The sequence below is a fragment of the Xenopus laevis genome, chromosome 4S, assembly GCF_017654675.1.
Source record: "Xenopus laevis strain J_2021 chromosome 4S, Xenopus_laevis_v10.1, whole genome shotgun sequence".
Classification (NCBI taxonomy): Eukaryota; Metazoa; Chordata; class Amphibia; order Anura; family Pipidae; genus Xenopus; species Xenopus laevis.
Window position 1 is genome coordinate 26,539,621 of NC_054378.1, and position 21,401 is coordinate 26,561,021.

Sequence of the window (21,401 nt, forward strand, 5' to 3'; positions counted from 1 at the left end):
ATATAAAGGAGGAGGTGGTTGTAAAGAGTCCAGCAAATTAATTGCAGAAGTATGCTATAGGCCCCCTAAAGTAAATTAGGATTAGGAGGCTGAGCTCCTGATGCAAATAGAAAAGGGTGATGTAATGATAATGGGGTATTTTAATTACCCAGATTGTGACTGGAGCAACAGTACTGCCAGATTTTCCCCCTCTGAGGTAAATTGGAGAGGCTTCAAATGGGGTTTTTGCCTTCCTCTGGATCAACCAGCAGTTAGGCAGGTTGATATATATATTGAGAAAGTTTGGGAGTTTTTGTAAATAATATACTGTTTAACTCTAGATAGTGTCAGAAGCTACTAAGCCAAGTGCCAACTTGTATAAAAATGGCATTAACTTGAGGAATGAAAACATAATTTTACCTGTTTATAGATCCTTGGTAAGGCCTCACCTTGAGTATGCGCTGTAGAGAAGCAATTAGACTATGAAAAAGAATGGAAGAATCAACATATGACTGTCAAGGTTGGGGTTGTTTTCTCTGCAGAAAAGAACATTAAAAGATATTATAGGCAAATATTGGGATCTTTATTCCCATAAAAACACATCAGAGACCACCCCTTTATATTTGAGTAACAGAACTTTTACTTGAAGCAGCATAAGTTTTATTACGGTGACAGCAGTGAGGTTGTGGAATGCCTTTTTGTGATGGCAGTTTCTATTAATGCCTTCAAGAATGGCTTGGATGACTTTTTGAACAAGCATTATATATGCTAATATATAGGCTATAGTGAATTTAAGATCTGCAGTTAGTATATAGTAGGTATCAATATATATATCCAATTTATATATGAACTCTGTTCATTTACTGTCAAGAATGTACTTGTGTAAAAGACAAAGCTCTGTCCATTGATTTGCTAATATAAGCTAGCATGTATGTACGCCATTTGTTTGTGTAAGAGCGCAGTGAATCATATGAACCAGAGGGAGGTCCTTAGCTTATAAAATGGCAATTTGGGCTAGGAGTTATTTAATGTCACATACTACTAAAATATATACAGTATTCATAAAATGGTTTATTTAGATGAAGCAGTGTTTTAAATCTGAGCTGTTTTATGCAATATATTGTAATAAAGACCTGCATGGTTCAGGGGTTATGTTTCCTTTTAAGTCAAAAGGTGGGAAAAAAGCATTTGCCACTTTTAACTACATCTTTTCTGAATGGAGTTCATAACTCAAAAAACTTCTAATTTATGTAAATATGTAGTGATGTTATAGAATGACAGTTATATAGTGTACAAAACCATCATATTCACAACATTAATTGACTTTTGTGACTTTGACATGCTTTTAACTCTAATTTAACTCCAGTAATATTTCTTACTCCAATTTCAGTTTACTCAATTTTACTCCCCCCCCCCCCCCGGGAAAGTTTACAGGTATCTGGGTCCTAGAAGAATAGCGTGTCCGACTGTCACTATCCCTTTAAGAGACAAGTAGTAGTTTTTCCAACCATGTATTAAATAGTTTGCCCTCTATAAATAAAATGATAATTCATTTTGTAAATTATATAGCTTACGAACAAATGAAACACTTAAAGGAACCATATGGGAAGACTAAAAAGCATTATTTATGTTTCTAAGATATTTAGATAATGTATATAAAGGAATGGCAGTGCCCTTGTATTTTGTTTGCTATTTTTTTTCAAAATGCTTCTAATGTCATAATTTGAAATAACTTACAAAAAAACAATGAATACCTCTATTATTAAGAGCAAATCAATGCTCCCACATTGAAAGCCTTGAAGGCATTAAGGTAACTTGATCAAGCTATTAGACAGTAGTGTTCCAATATATTGTGGTTCTCATTTGTGTCTAACCGTAATGGGATGTATTCCATGTCTTCAAGCAAAAAAGCTGTTAATTGATTTAGCCAGAGTTATTTTGTGAAATTGTTCCTATAAAGTCATCAGTACTGTTTAAAGTACAATTTAACTTGGTACATACTAAAAAAATTAAATTAACAATGTTTGTGGAAATTGCCTTTCATACTTTTAATTTGTGCAGCACAGAAGCCATAAATAATAGTGGTTGTTTGTTGTTTTATTTTCCATTTCACTTACAAGGGCCATATTTAGCAAAGGGTATAGGCAGTGTTATGCAATGTCCCCAAAGAACAATTTGTTGCCATGGGTATTAAACTAATGGACGTAATAACAATGTATGGCTTGAACTCCCATTAACCTCTTTTGTTTGCACTTAGTAACAGTTAAGGAAAGTCACATTGCTAGGCAATATATTTAGTTTAAGCATAACCTTAAACTAGAAAAAGTAGATAGAACATTGTTGGCAATATGCCATTTCCGCTGCTCATAATGTAATAACTACACAGTTGGCAGTAAAAAGGTTTAAAATAAAGTTCAGGCCATTAGTATTGTCAGAAAGAGCTGTAAATGTTTTTGCCATAAATTAAACAAACCTTTATTGCAGTGATTCACTCATACCCAGCACAACACAAATTTCATTAATGCAGCCTCAAAGAAGCCCAAAAGCACACATTGGGGGGACCTCCTACTGCTTCCAGCTCAGTTGTGTGCACAGCCTGGCAACTTCGTGCAGATTCTTCCAATTCTGCCAAACCCTGCACTGGGTCATTACACAGCATACCCACCCTGGTTTCTCCACATGCTCCCAAAACATATCCTCCATATAGAAGTTGGAGTTCTCCAACTAGCTCACTCCGTTCAGCCAAGTTGCCTAGGTGAATGACCAGGCTGCCTAAGGCACCCTTCCAGCTTGGCCCACCACTGTTAACTGGTATCTCATTCACTTTCCCACTAAAATGGCATCCTTGAAAAAGCATCCAGTAGCTGTTTGAGAATACTTTTCCACTACTCAATTTGTCAGGACCACTTGAGTCTCTACTCCACTACTCGCTTAGTCACGGTCTCAGCTGCCCTTGCTAACTAATCACAGTCTTATTCAGAGGTGAATAAGGAAACATGCCAACTAGCTATACCTAGAGTGACTGCCTCACAATAAGTGCCTATTTCCTGGCTCATTGCATCCATAAAACGTTATTGATTTTACAGGACCAAGGACCTTCCCAAGGGTTTTCAAGCCAAAGCCAATCATAGGAGCTGCTGCCACCTACTGACCAAAATGTAGACCAACTTATTCCTAACTATATACAAAATATGTGACTACTTACAGGTTTCCAGTGTATATATATAACTCAGCCCAGACCTACTCCCCCTGCCCCATAAAGAACTAAAACCTGCGCGAGGTGTTCGTGCATGCGCATGCAGTACAATGTGTGCTCGCATATGCATGCAGCACATGTTCGTGTATTCGCATGTATTGCAACGTGTTTTCGCATGAGTATGCAGCGTGATGTGTGCGTGCATGCACATGCAGAGCACCGTGTACCTGCATGCGCATGCAGTGCAATGTGTATGTGCATGTGCATGCAGCGCAACATGTACCTGCATACGCATGCAGCGCAACATGTATGTGCATGCGTATGCAGTGCAACGTGTAGGTACATACAAATGCATCACGACATGTCTGCACATGGGGGCCCCTGAGGACTGCCAGGAGGGCCTTGTTGGCCTCATTTAAATAAGTAACCTTTTCTGGCATAGAAACATTGTTATACTCTGCAGTCACAGACCAGCATTTAACCAGCATTTAACGCGTTATGACTGTTATCTGAGTAACAAAACAGACAGTGTTGTCTAAGAAAGGTATGGCACAAGTGATGTGTTTAACTTTCCAGGGCAGGGCACAAAAAAATGGGAGAGCTGCCAAAAGAGTCAAGAGGCAGGAGTCACATACTGAAGAGAAACACATACTGAAGAGAAAGGGGAAAATGTGCTAGCTGAAGAACAGGAAGAGCTAGATAAGTATGAAAAACTGTAAAGAAAATGTAAGAGATTAGAAGAAATGCTGGAAGAAAGAAAAATAATTATAAGAGTAATTAAAGAAAAATAATTAGAAGAAAGCAAGACAGAGATGTATAAGAAAATAAAAGGGAAAGAAAAGCAGAGCAGAGATAAAAAATATAAGTTTAGTAGTATGTTGCTTTTACTTTATATTTATATATGCACCTATAATTTATAATGTGGACCTTTCCCATGGGTAACTTGTGTTCATAACAATGTGCTTGTTTGTGGTGCAAAAGGGGGCATGTTGGTGGAGCTGTGATTTACTTTCATAATGATTGGGCAGTATTTTCCTAAAAGTAGTGATGGGCGAATAAATTCACCTGGCACGAATTTGTGGCAAACATCCGAGTTTCGCCACGGGCGAACAAATTTGGCAATCTCCCGCAAAAATTAATCGGCGAAAAACGCGCGTCCGAAAAGTCACTTGCGTCAAAATTGCCTCACGTCAACCCTATTCGGATGCCCATTGACTTTAACATTAGCTTATGAAGATAATGTATGCCTCTCTATTATATATTATAAGTGTGAGTACTCACTATGCACAGTTTGCTTGGGGTGCCTGTACCTACTAACTCATATTTCATATAATGCTCTGTATAATGTGCTTGGGGTGTGGATATTCACTGTTTTTAACTGTGTATAATGTACTTGGGGTGCCAGTTATATTCTGAATATTTAAGTGGAAACTAGTAAGAGAGCAAAAGGATAGATAGGAGAGTACACGGGGCAGCAGAATAAGGGGGGCTTTCATGAAAAAATGGAGTGGCAAGTGTCAAGTGCACCTCCCCAATTCATTAAACACTGTCTCTTATTGTGTATAATGTGACTGGAGTGTCAGTACCCACAGCCGTACACTGTTTATTTTGTGCTTGTGGTGCCTCAACCCACTGGCTCTCATTATATGATGTCCTTGGGGTGTCTATACCCTGTTCTTTTTGTTTAAAATTGGGCTAGAGAAGCTAACTGATCATACATTATTAAGTGGTGAGGGGGAAACGTTGTGGTTTTACCTATTACTAGGGGGGCCTTATTTATCAAAATCCGAATTTTTAAAATAAAAAAGTCCAACCAAACTAGAATCCATGATTGGACCTTATTTATTATTAAAAAAAAGCATGATTTCATCAGATCAGTGACAAACTCGATAAAATCGAATGAAACCCCTAATCGCTCAATTTTTTTATGCTTTTTCCAGAACAGCCTGAATTTTTCGGATTCCAGCATAGCCCACAGAAACTTCCAAATAGGTTAGGACCTCTCCCATTGACTTGTAAACAACCTTGGCAGGTCTGAGATGCCAGGTTTTCAGATTCTGACCTTGTCCATCTTCGAGGTATAATAAATCCCGAAAATGTGGGTTTTCCAGGGTTCATCCTGCAGCACCACGCTGGTACAGAACTACACCTCTCAATATGCTTAGAAACGCAAAGACATCCAAAGATTATCCAATATTTTCTCACTTTTTTCTGAAAACCATTCTGACCAAATCTGCACCGATTCCCCCCCCCCATTTATTAATACATTTTCACTGATTTTTCTGAATTCAGCGGAAAAAACACTCTGAATGCACAGCGGATCCCTGCGAATTCCGCAACATGAATGACAACCTCAGAAAATCAGAGATTGTTAATACTGGTAATACTTGGTAATACTGAAGAAACTTGTTAAACCTAGAGTTAAACACCTGGCCTTAATGAAAGTGGAGGAAGGGGACAGTGTATCACGTACCGAGGTATTGATGCTTCCAGTTAGATGCTCTCAAGCAACACCTTCAAATCCCTGGACGTGAGAACAGGGAAGAGATTGTGTAAATAGGCATGAGTACCGGTAATGGATGGAAATGGGTCCAGGAACCAGATGAAGGTCAGGGTTCAGGCAGAGACGGAATTGAAGTTGAGATTTAGGCCGAAGTCAGTTTGGGTAGCGAAAAAGCGGAAACGAGAAGCAGGTCAAGGTCGGGTCAGGCAGCAGAGGGTCAGGAGTCCAATAACAAGCCGAAGTCAAAAGCCAGAGAATCAGGATGAACAGGAGTAGCTTAGAATCTGCAGGAGCAAAAGATCAAGTAGCAACTTGTCAAAAGTCGCTGGCATCTTTAAATAGGCAAGGAGCATGCGCAGAATTGGCGCAGGCGACTAATCAGATGCACGCCTGCATCTGTATCAGCACTGAATTGATGCAGGTGACAAACACCTGCGACCCCTTACCTCCATATGTCATGAAACCTGCATCTATCGAGGACATCGAACCGGACGCGCGCCTCGGATCCTGTGCAGGACAGAGGATCGTTGTGGGCGAAGCAGCACGGATCGATAAGTATCTTTAAACAGTGATGATTATAGAGGAAACCTACAGTTGTGAGAACTTTAGTGAAGAAAGGCCTCCAAAGGCCTCCAGTGGCTCAACAGGGAAAAGCTCATATGAGCCACTACACGGATCGGGGTTTGAAACCTCACGAGTCCTGATGCTCCTTACCCACATCATTTATTGTTGTAATGCTAGTTGATATCTACTGCTAGTCCATAACAATGTTCCCGCTAAGGTTTGTGTTTATGCGCGCGCACACACACATTTTGAGGCTAGCGCGCACAACAAATTGTGGTGCACACAAAGAGTTTTGATTTATTCTGACCTGAGCACACACTGCTCAGATCATTCAGCTCTTTTTTTAATTCATAGTTTTTATTATATTTAATACATAAGGGTGTCTGCACCTCCAATAATGCTACAATCTTGAGACAGGAGAATTACCTGACGGTGCTCCGTTAGATTTATATTTGTAAGTATTAAATATGAACACCAACAAAGAAAGAAAAAGAGCCAACTTTACTGCACTCAAGTATATAGCAAAAAATGCCCTCCTTAGGCTATCCAGGCAATGTGATATCTTGTGCAGTCGCACACTCTGCAATAATTCATATGTAATGTGAAAAATGTATTTATTAATACATGTAAAATCAAGAAACTATTTTCTCAAATATAGTCCCCATCCTAAATTAAAACAGTTATGGTGGACATGTATGCCTGTTCATTTACTAGTTCTTATAGTATGTGCAGAATTTAAATAGATTTGACTGTTTAGCATCACGACAAATTCCCAGCTAATGGTACTCACATGCAGAAAAAGTGCATCTTAATAGTGGTCGTTTCACACATTTGTTCACCCTTATTTGAAGTCACTCCACTCCTGCAGCTGAAAAGTCCAGCCAGGGGGGCTAACATGAGAATGTTGCTAAATAATTTACTTATTACATGTTAGTGGTTTTAGAAGTTTTTGAAATCACAACTAAACTCACAATCTCTAACACCAAGATTCCCACTTTAAATTCAAATATTTTACTTTTTCGAAAATTTCTAGGGAAAAGAAATCTGAAAGCCTCTAAAAGTCTGAATGGATTTAAAAGTTCAATGTAAAAATAAAAACTAGTTAAATAGATTGTATGTGTAAAATAAAAAATGTTTCTAATATAGTTAGTTGGTCAAAAATGTAATCTAAAAAGGCTGGAGTGACTGGATGTGTAACATAATAGCCAAAACCCAACTTCCTGCTTTTCAGCTCTCTAACTCTGCGTTAGTCAGCGACTTGAAGGGGGGCCACATGGGACACAACTGTTCAGTGAGTTTGCAATTGATCCTTAGCATGCAGCTCAGATTCAAAAGCAAACAGTTATGACCCATGTGCCCCCCCTCAAGCCACTGATTGGTTACTGCCTGATAACAGTATCAGTATAAACCAAGAGAGCTGCAAAGCAGGAAGTAGTGTTCTGTTCTGTTACCTATCCAGTCACTCCAGCCTTTATATAGTACATTTTTTTTATTTTGCACAGCCTATCTATTTACCCAGTTTTTATTTATATATTGACCTTTAAAGAGGTCCAATCATATCAGTGCAGCTCCCATTGACTTATATAGCACCTTGACAACTTTTATTTGGTGAAGTTTTGCCTAAGAGGTTTTCTTGGCTTTTTAGAAATTTTGGAAAACCCCACATTTGCCGAGATTCATGAAAAAAAGAAAACTAAATTTGATAAATTTAGTAAATGGGCCTCTAATAGTTCTTTTAAACGTGGACCTAAAATTTATCCACAAAAATATCAAACCTCATGCTAAACAATATATTTTACAGACATATAGGAAAGCATGTTATTTCATCAGGGAAAAAAAGAGCAGGCAATAACACAAGGATAAAAAACTCACCAAATATATTTATCTCAAAAAATTCAACCCCCCACTTTAGAGCTGCCACCCCCATTTTAGACTTTTAACTAAAACCATTTCAAAACCTTAGAAACTTTGGTTTTGTTTCAATTATTTAACACAAAAGTCACTTTTACTACAGATGAAAGGATGACTGAATATGTTATAATGGGGATGGGATTCAAATAATCAGAAACTATCTTTTACTTTATAATACTACACATCTCTCAAATGGAACCATAGACCTATCTTTTACTTTATAATACACATTTCACAAATGGAACTATAGACCTAAAAGTATTTAACTTGTTTTAGTTTGGAAGAAGTGAATTTTTAGCCAAGGTTGCTATATCTATTGAACACAGTAAAAGTCAATTTCTAAAAACCTTCCAAAACAGTTCTTACAAGCCTTTTAAAATCTATTCTAGTTTTCCAGCTTATGTGTAATGTGAAGGAGGAAAGTTTGGTTGTGTTCACTGGCCTCAAAATTTGTGTGCATGTACATAACTGCATGGCATAGGGAAAAAATGGGCACTATTTATACATGTGCAAAAATGACTTTTTACTCAGGGTAATTTCTACCACACCCCTCCCCCCTTGCCTGCTTACCTGTCCTACACGGCGTCTCTCCGAATTAGCAGTTTAAAAAACATAAAGATGGTGTTTTTTTTCTGTGGAATCTCTAATCTCACATTATGATAAATCTTGCAATTGTGCAATGTGCACAGTTATAGCAGGAAAAAGGCTTAAAATATGTTTTCTGTCTACTTATACAAAACATTTGACTTCAATGAAAATGTTGTATTTCTTGCAATTCTCTTAATTAGACAGCTGTAAAGGGATAAAATGGGATTTAGCTACTTCTATTTTTCTTGGGTTTTCCTTGTAGTAAGCTCTCTGGAGCACAGGCCCCCACAGTTTCGTCAAAGGATTTCTTAACTGTTGCCGGATTTTAGACTTGCTTAAGGCACATGCAATTACTGAGGAACAAACTCTTCCAAAGGCAAAGTAATTCTACCTTGATGTATTGGTCTTTCATATTGAAAACTATTACTGTTTGGATTGTGAAAGCTACTGGTTTTAACAGAGATGCAGACTGACATAGTAACATAGTAATTAAAGTTTAAAAGTAACACAAGGTCATCAAGTTCATCTATTATGTCTAAATGAAATCTGTTTAACTGCTATCTAATCCAGATTAATGCAAAAAAAAAAAAATTAAAAATTGAAGCCATCTAAAACCCCTTTTGAATTTGTCATTTTAAATATGTTTACTGTAAATACAAATTTACAATTTACAGTTAATAATTATATACAGTCATACAAACAAACTTCCAAATCAAAATATATTTGTTTCTTTTTCTGTCACATAGCTTTATTATTACTGCTAAAATAAATGCATTTTCAACTGGACTCATTAGGAATTGTTTTTCCAGGTGCATTTCTAATCCCATACACACTGTTCCTTATAATTGCTGGAATGCCTCTTTTCTACATGGAATTAGCTCTTGGACAATACAATAGAGAAGGCGCAGCAACAGTATGGAAGATATGCCCCCTTTTCAAAGGTAAGTGGTATTTATTTGTTCTGTTTTCTTCCAGAATGCAGAAGAGAATCCTAATTAGATTAAGAGGATTTTTATGTTTAGAAATCCTCACTATACATTTAATGGCTACTATGGTAGTTATGGTTATAAAATAATTTGTACATATTATACAATACATATCAGCATTCTATCTAAAAGGCAATGTTTCCAACAAATATAGTTATTTGCTTTCAGGCAATCTATTTTATTCCATATAACAAATGCACATAAAATATTATTTAAAATGTACAACTGTTCTATACATTAATAACTGCTAAAGAAACTGACATAGCCTAACTTTTCTACAATGTATTTAACGGAGTGTGAAACTTGAATGTGATCTCTTAACAAACCTTCAAATAAAATTCAACCCATCATAGATGTCTAATTTACTGATTTATAATTGCTAGAATGTAATCCCTTATTAATATTGGAAATACATTCACTTTCCTCCAATCCACAGCCACCATACCAGATAAAGATATCTGAGAAAATTAGCCATGGTCTGGCTAAAACTGCACTAAGCACTCAAAGGAGGGGGGCAGATTGCTGCCCATTGCTTTTTAAATTAAAAACTGTTGGTCTTAGTGATGCTGTATGTACATGGATAGAAAATTGTGAAAGGATCTTGCACAGGGGGTGATCAAAGGTAGTTTTCTGCTTGAAATATGGTTCTCCACAGGGTGCCACCATGTTCTGTATTCAGCTTGTTCATTAATGACCTTGAGTAGAGCATTTAGAGGAAAGTATATGTGCATGCCAATGGCACTAATCTATAAATATACAAGTGGATCATACAATAAACATCTGATTCTTTATTCAACAGTAGATTCTAGCAGATTCAAGGGCATCCATTTAGATGTAAAAATGTGAACTGTGGAATTATTTCCCACAGATAGTGTTAGATAGTTTCAGGAATTTAGTGAAAATACAGGGTTACTGAAATTAATTCTTAATACTAAGATGATCCAAAAATTTGCACAGTTGCTCTCAGGAACCAGGGGATTTTCATCCATCTAAAGCAAATGGGATAGACAAAATATATGTCATTTCTGGGGCATATTTCAAACTGTCAGGTTACTCACGGTTCACTGGAACCAAAGTGGGAAAAATCCTCTCCTGCATCACCCACAATGGAACAGCATGTGAGGGTGATTAAGGACCAGCCATGTGGAGGAGTGGCAAAAGTGCTATGGCAACAAGACGTCAGGCAAATCGTAGTCAAAGATGGGCCAAGGGTCTAGACAGGCAGCAGGAATCTGCAAAGTTGTACCTTGAAGTTTTGTACCTTGCCAGATCATCAGGATATCATTGATATATTATCCACGTTACAATTTTTGTATGATACATGAAATCAGTCAATAAGCACAATAGTGTCTTCCCAAAGACCTAAAAATAAACTGGCATATGTCAGGGCACAAGCAGTTACATGGCCTTGCCCTGTGTTTGGTAGTAAAACTTTCCACTGAAAGTAAAATGGTTATAATACAAGATAAAAAAGTAGATTTTGTCAGTTGTATTTACATCAGCCTTTGATAAAATATCCAGACATTTTCCATAATTCATGTTTTATTGAGGTATATGGTGATTGAAGATGAGGAGATTTTTTTAGAGGTTTTTGAGACAACAACTAAACTCACTGGGGGTCATTTATAAAGTTTGCGCAGCACATATTTATTTGCAAATGGTTGTATTGCCCATGTTTTTTCCTGAAAGCTAAAATATTGCACTGCTGTGCCCGTATATCCGGTTTTTGCAAATTCGTATTGTGAATAAATTTTTGCAAATGAGACGGGTGTTTGCATGAGTGCACCCACTGTGCGAGGTTGTTGTGCGTGAAATTAGCGCTGACAGTAACTTAAATTCGCAATTTGCAAAACTTTTGTTTTCTCCGCCACCAAAGTTGTGGCAGAGAGTGAATGCAGAGTGCGCACATAATATTCCCAATTTGCTATTTTTGCCATTTTTAAAAAGCTCTTATAGACATTCCCAGACTGAAAAAAAAATTGCAATTGTGTTTCCACACTCTTGTTCAGCTTTATAAATGTAACCATGCGCAGGGCAAATATGTTCACTGTATGAACCAATGTGCCCTGTGCAAAGTTTATAAATGAGCCCCACAAACTCTGAACCCATGATTGTCATTGTATTTATTAAAAGATCCAAATATAAAAAGTGCAAAGAAAATATGCTCTAAACTGTGCAGTAAAAAATCCGAATACCTTGAAAACAATTTGTAGAGAAAAAAGTTTTGCAATAGAGGTTTTTGTGGGTTTTACACTAAATAAATCTCAAATTTTTAGAGCTTTTAAGAAATGTAGGAAAACTGTATATATTTTTTGAGATTCGTAGAAAAAAACGAAATTTGTAAAAAATATAAATAAACGGGCTTCCAAGTATAATTAGTAAGGTGTCTTGAGTTACTGTTAATTCTTTACTTTGTAAAAGTACATCTAGGGGCAAATTTACTTATGGTCGAATATCAAGGGATATATTTAATATGGATCCGCACACACAAATTTTTCTGCAGTAGGTCATGCACCCCTTCCTTTTATTTATTTATTTACACCACCAAGAATATTATATCAACGTTTCAGGTGGTACAACTTCCCTTCATCAGATGAGGATCACCTGATGAAGGGAGGTTGTACCGCCCGAAACGTTGATATGATATTGTTGGTGGTGTAAATAAATAAAAGGAAAGGGTGCATGACCCACGGCAGAAAAATTTGTGTGTGCGGATCCATGAACAAAAAGCTATTGTACTGATGTAAACCAAGATTCAAACTAAAATTAAGATTATTTTAAATAGAATAATGAATAAAGATATGCTTAGTCCTATATTTTGCATCAAGAAACCCTATTATCTTACTTAGGGGTTCTCCAAGTACATTTTTTGACATTACAGACACATTTATGGATCTTTAAAGAAAATATACAATAACAAAAAAATGTTTTCTTTGTAATCAACGTGAAGGGTTGTCTTTAGAAAGTGCTGTATATTTATGGTAACCTACCTTCTAACAAAAAAAAACTAGGATTTTTTTAAAAATTAAAAATAGATCCAGAAAGCATTTTTCATTTCAGATTTATTGTACCCATTTTGCAGTTATTTTTATACTCTTCCTCTTAGATGTTATATAAAATGCCACATTAACAGATATAAAATAATTGCATACAATTTTTAAAAAGGAAACAAATTACTGTAGGTTAATGGTGATATCATGAAGCAAACAATTTATGGCAATGTTTTAAAAGATATCTGCAGCACAGTCTGTATTTTCACACTTTATAACCGTATCAGAGACCCAAACTGATACATTAATTACCTGAAGTGGATAGTTAGACTATCACTGGATGATTATGGAATGAAATATTACAAATGTATGTTCTATCTGTGTTTTGTTATACAGGTGTGGGCTATACTGTGATATTAATAGCTCTCTATGTCGGATTCTATTACAATGTCATCATCGCTTGGTCTTTGTATTATCTCGTATCTTCTTTTACATCTGAGTTGCCCTGGATCAAGTGTGGGAATGAATGGAACAGTCCCAACTGCACGGACCCAATGCTACTCAATATGTCCATGATCAGCTACAATACTAAATACTCTAAATTCAAGACAACACCAGCCGCTGAGTTTTACGAGTAAGTTTTTAAATTTTTTTCATTAAGTCATTAAGCAAGTCTTTGGTAGTTTTGTTTAGACAGAAGTGCCTCAACAATGTCTGCTGAAAAGGTTTGTACCTAAACTTCAGATGGCAATATTTATCAACACTATACATTTAGTTTGTTTGCTTTAGAGATTAAAATAATGAACTGTGACCTATTATGTGTATAGTAACTGAACTGTAAGATGGGCTAATTACTAACATTTAAGCAGAATCATTTTGATGCCACCATGAAGAAATAAATTAATGTAATTTTGTTTGGGCCAGAGAGGTTTTTTCAGTCTTAAAGTTGTTTTCTACTTGAAATTACATTAGTTTAAAGATCAAGTGCTAAGTGTTGAAAAGGTAGGGGATCAGTGGGTGGGTAAAACAGACACAAACAGAAGGATTTACGTACTGCAGTTTACAGTGGATGCCACTGCATTATAAGTGCCAGAAGTGGGTCAGTTTGAGTTCATTTTTAGGACACTGAGAGAAAATTCTTCCCAAAAGAATTCAGGGATGGTGTTGTAAATGTAAGGAGCAATATAAGACAACAGTTTAAGGGAAAAAACAGCAGTGCCAGTGGGTGATGCAACCACAAAACAGTTGCTTTGAGAGGAACAAAAAGTTGGCCAGGAATATATGGAGTCACAAGAGAATAGATAGTTAGGTGATTACTGAAGGGCTTTGAAATTATGAGGAGTTTATAAGTTATTCTTTGTTTAATGGGAAGCCAAGATAAGGATTTCAGGTATGGGGGAGAATGCTCTCTCTTAGATGAGAGTATGATAATTCTAGCAGCATAGTTTAAGACAGTATTGGGGAATGTTGTGAGTTAAGGAGGCCAGTAGGTGGCATTGATGCAGGTAGAGTTTGCTAGGAACTGGAGGCAGTTGGAGATTTGAGTCTCACTTTAAGTGAAGTGGTTCATATACAGTATATATATATATATATATATATATATATATATATATATATATATATATATATGTTTGGATATCAGCAGAATACTGATGATATTTAAAACCAAATGAGTGAATAACTCCTTCCAAAGACAGAGGAGCATATTTATTAACACTGGAGACAAACATCACAGGTTGCCCATAGCAACCATTTAAAACTTTGCTTTTTTTTCTAACTGTAGGTGACTGTTCAAATCTAATTGCTGATTGGTTGCTATGGGCAACATCACTGGTGATGTTTGTCTCCACTCCTAATAATTATTAATTATATATTATTACTAATAATAATTATTAATAATAATCTATAGGAAGAATAAAAAGTCCCAAGCACAGAACCCTGTGGCGCCCCTATATTAAGTGGAGCTGGGTTATGAGATGAGGTTTTAAAATAACGGTTTGCTTACTTGTACTTTGTACTGTAATTGATCTTAGGCCAGTAGCAACTCCCTGCAATTCCCAGTAGAGATCATGTTGGTAACTGTTTAATTACTTTATCACATCAGTTGATCTTCACACAGAATGCTCAGTACCTGGAGTTTTCTAGAAAAGGAATATTTCCATAATTAAGATCACCATACTTGAAGGGGCAGATTTATTAAAGGTTGAAGTGAAAATTCTAAAAGTGGATTTTCACATTTTTTTTGGTCAAAACTCTTAAATTTGACTTGTGAATTATCCATGTGTTCCACAGTGCAATACAAACCAGTAACCTTGCAGATATCAAGGAGCAGCACTAACACAGTAAATGTTACCTGCAGCACACAGTACTTAGAACATGATGATTACTGCACAAAAATAATAATGATAATGATAACAAAGGATAAGTTTTTAACAGATTTGCGGTTTACATTCACTCAACTTTATTTGTAACCATCAGTCCTACATGGAAGCACCCAATAACAAAGAGGGGACTGAAGTAACGCGGCGCGGTCAGAGCAGTCTTATTTTCGGTTACTGCACAAAAAAACACCCCAGAGAAGGTACTCACCCCAGAGAAGGTACTCACTGCCTTCGTGAAACATCCCCCAGAACTAGGCAAAGCTTAGTAATATATTACTCCAGAAATCTCTATTTCTGTGCCGAACAACTTGTTTGGAGGCTTTTAGAGATGGGCGAATTTGTCTCATTTCGATTCGCTGAAAAATTTGCGAATTTCCAGCGAAATTTGCGAAACAGTAAATAATTTGCAAAACAACAAAAAAATTGCAAACCGCATAATGTCAGTGGGCGTCTGAATAATTTTGATGCACGACAATTTTCATGCAATCGACTATTTTGACTCGCGACAAAATGTTTTTTCTGCTGGATTTTTTGCCAGCAGAATTTTCACCTCAGTATTGTGAATTTATTTGCCGCAGGCAAAGCGGGGAAATTAGACACAAATTAGCGCTTACCGAATTTATTCACATTCGGATTCGAATTTGAATCGTATGATTCAAAGTAACAGCGCATTAGATTGAATTCGATTCGAAGATTTTCCTAAAAAAATCTTTCCTTGAAAGTTTTTTAAAGTCCACCAATTGACTCAAAATAGGTTCTGGGAGGTCCCCCATTTGGCAGATTTTAGATGGCAAATAGTCGAATTCGAATTTTTAAAGAGACAGTACATATCTCGATATTTGAATTCTCACATTTTTTACAAATTCTAATCATATTTGGACTATTCCCTAGTTGAAGTACACACAAATTAGCTTGAAATTAGAATTTTTTTAATTCAAATTTTCACTTCGACCCTTGATAAATCTGCCTCTAAATGTTTATGTTGTGGGCCTGTTTAAAGGAAATGGAATTCTTCAGAACTTATCTTTGAGCTATTGTGTATCCTATGCTTGAATGGCTGCCCACATGGCTGCACAACAATGTGTTTATATAAACTATAGTAGTCTTTCTATTGCAAATACACCAGTTTTACCAGAGCAGGGCAGCAGTATATTATATTGTCATTCCATTAAAACACTTTAATTTTTTGGTGTTAGTGTTCCTTTAATTGACATGGATTTGGTGATTTTTAGCATACAAAGTGTGTAACAAGACTAGACAGTCATCCAGTGGCTAAATAAAGTCCTATCTTGCACAAAAAGGGCATTGCTCAAGGGATGAAAACATGATTTTGCCTATTTATCGTTCTCTGGTGAGGAAATTGAGTATGCAGTGCAATTTTGTGCCCTGGTCCTTAAGAAGCGTATTAATGAGTTGGTGAGAGTGCAGAGACATACAACTAAATTGGTGTAACGCTATTTTGGGCTATACGGGCCAACAGGGATAATTACCATCTAGTGCACTAGAGCATGGGTTACACATGACTCTGACACTTCAGGCTAGGGCCATTTGCTACATGGAAGATAAAAGGTGTGGTGTAGTGTAATGTGCAATAAAACAGAAAAAGAATGGGAGCCAGGATGTTCTTGCAGCAAAACAGAACAAAAAGAGTTTATTTAATATCCACAGGGCTTACTCACATTACAGTGTTTCAGAGACTAGTGGCGCAGGCACATCACATGCAGAGCGTAACACAGGATGACACTCCCTTGGCAGGAATCTCATTTCACCTCTGCAACATATCCCCATAGCAGCCTGGATCACCTCAAGGAAATTCTCTATCCTGATTCCCTCACCACTGGGATCCCTACACTACAGGCAATATGGCCTGGGAGAGATACCTCCAAACTGCCACACCTATGTTGGAGCCCAATACTGCTCTTTTTAGCTCAACCCTAACTGACTTACACTCCTAGAGTGTACTGTTACAGGAGCTACACCTGCCACTATCTATTGCCTCATTCACGGGGTCCCCGCTCCCCGACATATCTCTAAAGGTACGGCTCCCTCTAGAGCACATGGATTTTCTGGGCCTTGCTGTACCCAGGCTGCCCTGGGCACACCCAGCTGGATCAGCATCCAGCAGCCAAAGAGGAAGATCCACCCCTTCTCACTCACTATACCAGAGTGTGAGAGGACGTGGTCACAGCGCCTCCTGGCCAATAGCATATCTTATGCAAATTATATTGAGCTACAGGAGCCTCTGCCCAGCAACTAGGGAGATCAAGTATAGGGAATTAAAGCCAAAGGGGCACATTAACCCTGTGGGTCCCTACACTGGTAAAAGGAATGACACAATTAAACTATGAGTAAAGCCTTAGGGCAGAGACATACATGGAGATTCAGGGAGACTTAGTCGCCCAGCGACAAATCACCTCTTCTTCGGGCGACTAACCTCCTGAACTGCAATCCCGCTGGCGATTTCGATTCTAGCTGGCGGTAAGGCAGTTCGGGGAGATTAATCAACCGGAGAAGAGGTGATTTGTCGCCAGGCAACTGATTCTCCATGTGTGTCTTTTCCTCTGAGGAAAAGTTGCTTGTGAGGGGACATGATTACTTTTTACAAGTTTATTAGAGGACATTATAGATACGTAGTAGGGTGTTTTGTTCCCATAGAAAAGATAAAAAAAACAAGAGGCCACCATTTTAGACTGTAAGAACTGATTTTTAATTTGAAGCAGCAAAGGTGGTTCTTCACAATGAGGACAGTAAGATTATGGAATACCCTGCTGAATGATGTTGTCATGGCAGATTCTATTAATGCCCAGGCCAGGATTTACAAATCTGGTGCCGGCACAGCTTGTCGCGTACCCATTACCCGCTGCTTCCCCTTCCTGTTCATGCACACATGTGCACGTCGTAACGTGTTGGGTCCAGAGTACTAGCACCATGGATTGGCGTAAGGGAGAGCTTGCAAATCTCCCACTGTCTCCAGTGCTGGTAACCAATTAAAATACGAAATTCTGCTGTCCGCGCCTTAGACCCTAGCCTTTGTGGCCTTGTCACAAATCCAAGGCCTGTTAATGCTTTAATGAGTGGCATTGATGACTTCTTGAAATAGCAATATATCCAAGTATTTTTTAATAGATTAAATAAGTTTTACTTTTTAGTGTCAATTCCTTTTTCTGTCCAACACAGATGGGGGTGCAGTGTTTATAGGGGTACTTTAATAGGGGTTTTTTGTGCCTACTATTTTCTCAGTAAAGGCATGGGACATATTATCCAGAATGCTCAGTACCTGGAGTTTTCCAGAAAAGGAATATTTCCATAATTAAGATCACCATACTTTTAGGGGCAGATTTATTAAAGGTTGAAGTGAAAATTCTAAAAGTGGATTTTCACTTTTTTTTTTTGGTGAAAACTCTTAAATTCGACTTGTGAATTATCCATGTGTTCCACAGTGCAATGCAAACCAGTAACCTTGCAGATATCAAGGAGCAGCACTAACACAGTAAATGTTACCTGCAGCACACAGTACTTAGAACATGATGATTACTGCACAAAAATAATAATGATAATGATAACAAAGGATACGTTTTTAACAGATTTGCGGTTTACATTCACTCAACTTTATTTGTAACCATCACTCCTACATGGAAGCACCCAATAACAAAGAGGGGACTGAAGTAACGCGGCGCGGTCTTATTTTCAGTTACTGCACAAAAAATCTATTTTTTCTGCACATTTCACCATTTCAGGTATCCTCAGGCAATAGTTGTAGGGAGTGTGTGGGGGTCATACCTTTATAGTATATCTGCATTATATTTTATATGATTTTATATGATATATATTTATAATAGAGGGAATGTTGTTTGTTATATAACACAAGGAGTACACGACACAACTGTACAAACAAGTTATGCAGTTGTATGGTAAATAGCTAACTTGCATTGCCAGGGGGTGCATGCGTAAACAACGGTTGGGGCAAAAGCTGACTTTTCTGGAGGAGTGATTTTTCCAGACCAAAGGTGTATAAGAAAGCCCAGATGTCTGGTCTGGACACAGTCTGATTGAGGGAGACAGTAGGATTGAAGGGACAGCAGTTAACATCTCATGCTAGTTCCCTGTGCCTGTGTTTGCTCAATTTCATTCTATTGTAATCTATGCTGTACCTTGTTCAGTGAACAAAGCATTAAATATTCTTATTTTTCTACAAATACTACGAGCCTGGAGATTTTTGTCATACCCTTAGACAACAAGTGAGTCGGCACTGCTGAATCTAAAGGCAGTAATCTGGTCCTATTCTGACAATAGTAACATTAAAATTCACCACATAAAGCAGGAAGTATGTTTATATCCTTCCAACCATGACATAATGGGATAAGGTTAAACCTAAAACTTCCAACACATATAACACAGACAAGAGAAATTTGTTATCATGCTTTATTTTCCTGGCCATCCTCCTGCTCAACATGAATAGAAAAACACTGATGGTTATTTCCTTTGCTCATCAACCCAGACAGAAGGATGAAACATCAAATGTAGGCTATAAGACCCTCCCCTTCCTGTTACCTTACTTAAGGAGGGCATGTTGACCAGGAGGGTGGCGAGGAAAAGAAAATCCTGGTAAGTATGATAATGATTTTCTCTTTTGTCAACATAAATAGGCTGATGGGTAAATGCTCAAGCAATCAATAAGGGTGGGGGGCAAAATAATGCTGAACAAAAACTAATTTACAATTTAACAGAAATGATGACTGATTGCCAAAAGTGGGCCTCAGATGATGTTTAATGGGTAAACCCGGTTGCTGCCCTGCAAATGGCCTTGGTTGATACTCCTCTCTTCCTCTGCTGCCCAAAAGGTTGAAATGCTATGAGTTGAGTGAGTTCTAAATCCTGTTGGCAGAGGTCTGCCCTTGAAAATAGACTTAACAATCCAGGAACTTAAAGTGGACTCTCTCCCATCGACTGTTTCCCGACATTCTCTTAATATAGATCTCCTAATGTGGAGAAATCCTCTTGAGATGACTCAACTCAAATGCTGCACCCAAAGAAGGTAAAACTACCAGCTCATTCACATGGAAGCTTTTTGAAGAAATTCAAGCAAAGGCCACAAAACTACCGTACTCTATTTTCATGAAAGGTGGTATAAGGTGGATCCAAAGACAATGCACAAAGCTCAGATATTTGTCTACCACAAAAAACATTTTCATAGTAAAAAACCATAAAGAGACTGTCATCCAAGTAATCGTAGATCTTGATATCCATAATCCTCAACCTAGCAAAAAGGTTACAAGAATCATTGTAAATATTCTAGGAGAGGTGGCCAAACCAATGGGTAAATACCAAAACTGGAAGTGAAGACCCAGAAGAGATGTTCTGAAGCAATAGAAACATGCAGGTAGGTATCTTTTAAATATATTGGCAATAATCAATCCCCCAGCTGGATCTCTGTTCTTATCATAGCCAGTGTCTCCATCTTGAAATTTTGATATCTTAAACACTTGTTCCAAAGGTCTAATATTGGTCGCAGATCTCCTGAGTAAGAAGAACACTGAGTAGAAACCTGCTCCATGTTCCTGAACTGGAACTGAAGATATGGCTTGCTTTGTTAGAAGTTGATGTTTAGAACATAGTGCAAGAGTACTTCACTTTTTCCTCATCTTGAGGAACCACAGTATACACACAATGATTGGAGACTACCCAAGCATATGAAATTTCTTTTGCCCAGACCTCGTGAAAAGCAAGAAGTCTTGCTCCTACAGAAGGCAGTGTAGACTGACCATAATAATTCTGCTTTCTACTGCTGCTTAGGATAACTTGGAGCTTTAACTTTGGAGGCCCTAAAGACTCTGCTTTGACCAGATTTCCAGGATGCTGACCTAGATTCCTTACCCTAGCTCTAGCATTATCTCTCCTTCTGATGAATGTATCAGACTGTTTTCTCTCACCAAAATGCTTACTCTGTGGTAGAAACGTACTCTTGCTTCTGTAGATTTAGCAATGTAGATTTAGCAATAGCATCCAGGGCTTTGCCGAACAATCTCAAACCTCTACCATATCATCAGAAAAAGGATACATATTACCAGAATCCTCTTGGAAATTTTATTCCACTCTGTAAGAACAAAGTCCTTAATCTCCTTATGAAGAATAAACACTGGCTCTTTCTTCTTTTAGAAAAGTAAAGAAAAAGAGGGTAAGGCTGATTTTCATCTTCTATACTAATATGTCTAATGGCTTTAATTAAAAAATACAAATGCCTATGATCAAAAACAAAAGATATATAGAAATGTGTTGATGTAAAATTTTGATGTAAAATCCGGG

At 37.4% G+C, this 21,401-nt stretch overlaps 1 protein-coding gene across 1 annotated transcript in view; it reads left to right on the plus strand.

Moving 5' to 3' along the window:
- The window catches only part of slc6a2.S (solute carrier family 6 member 2 S homeolog), a 214,093-nt gene that overhangs the window by 39,781 nt on the left and 152,911 nt on the right, over positions 1-21,401 (plus strand). Inside the window, exons 3-4 of the mRNA XM_018260422.2 lie at positions 9,551-9,682; positions 13,114-13,351. Coding sequence (XP_018115911.1) covers positions 9,551-9,682; positions 13,114-13,351 — 370 coding nt within the window. The remainder of the gene's footprint in view (positions 1-9,550; positions 9,683-13,113; positions 13,352-21,401) is intronic.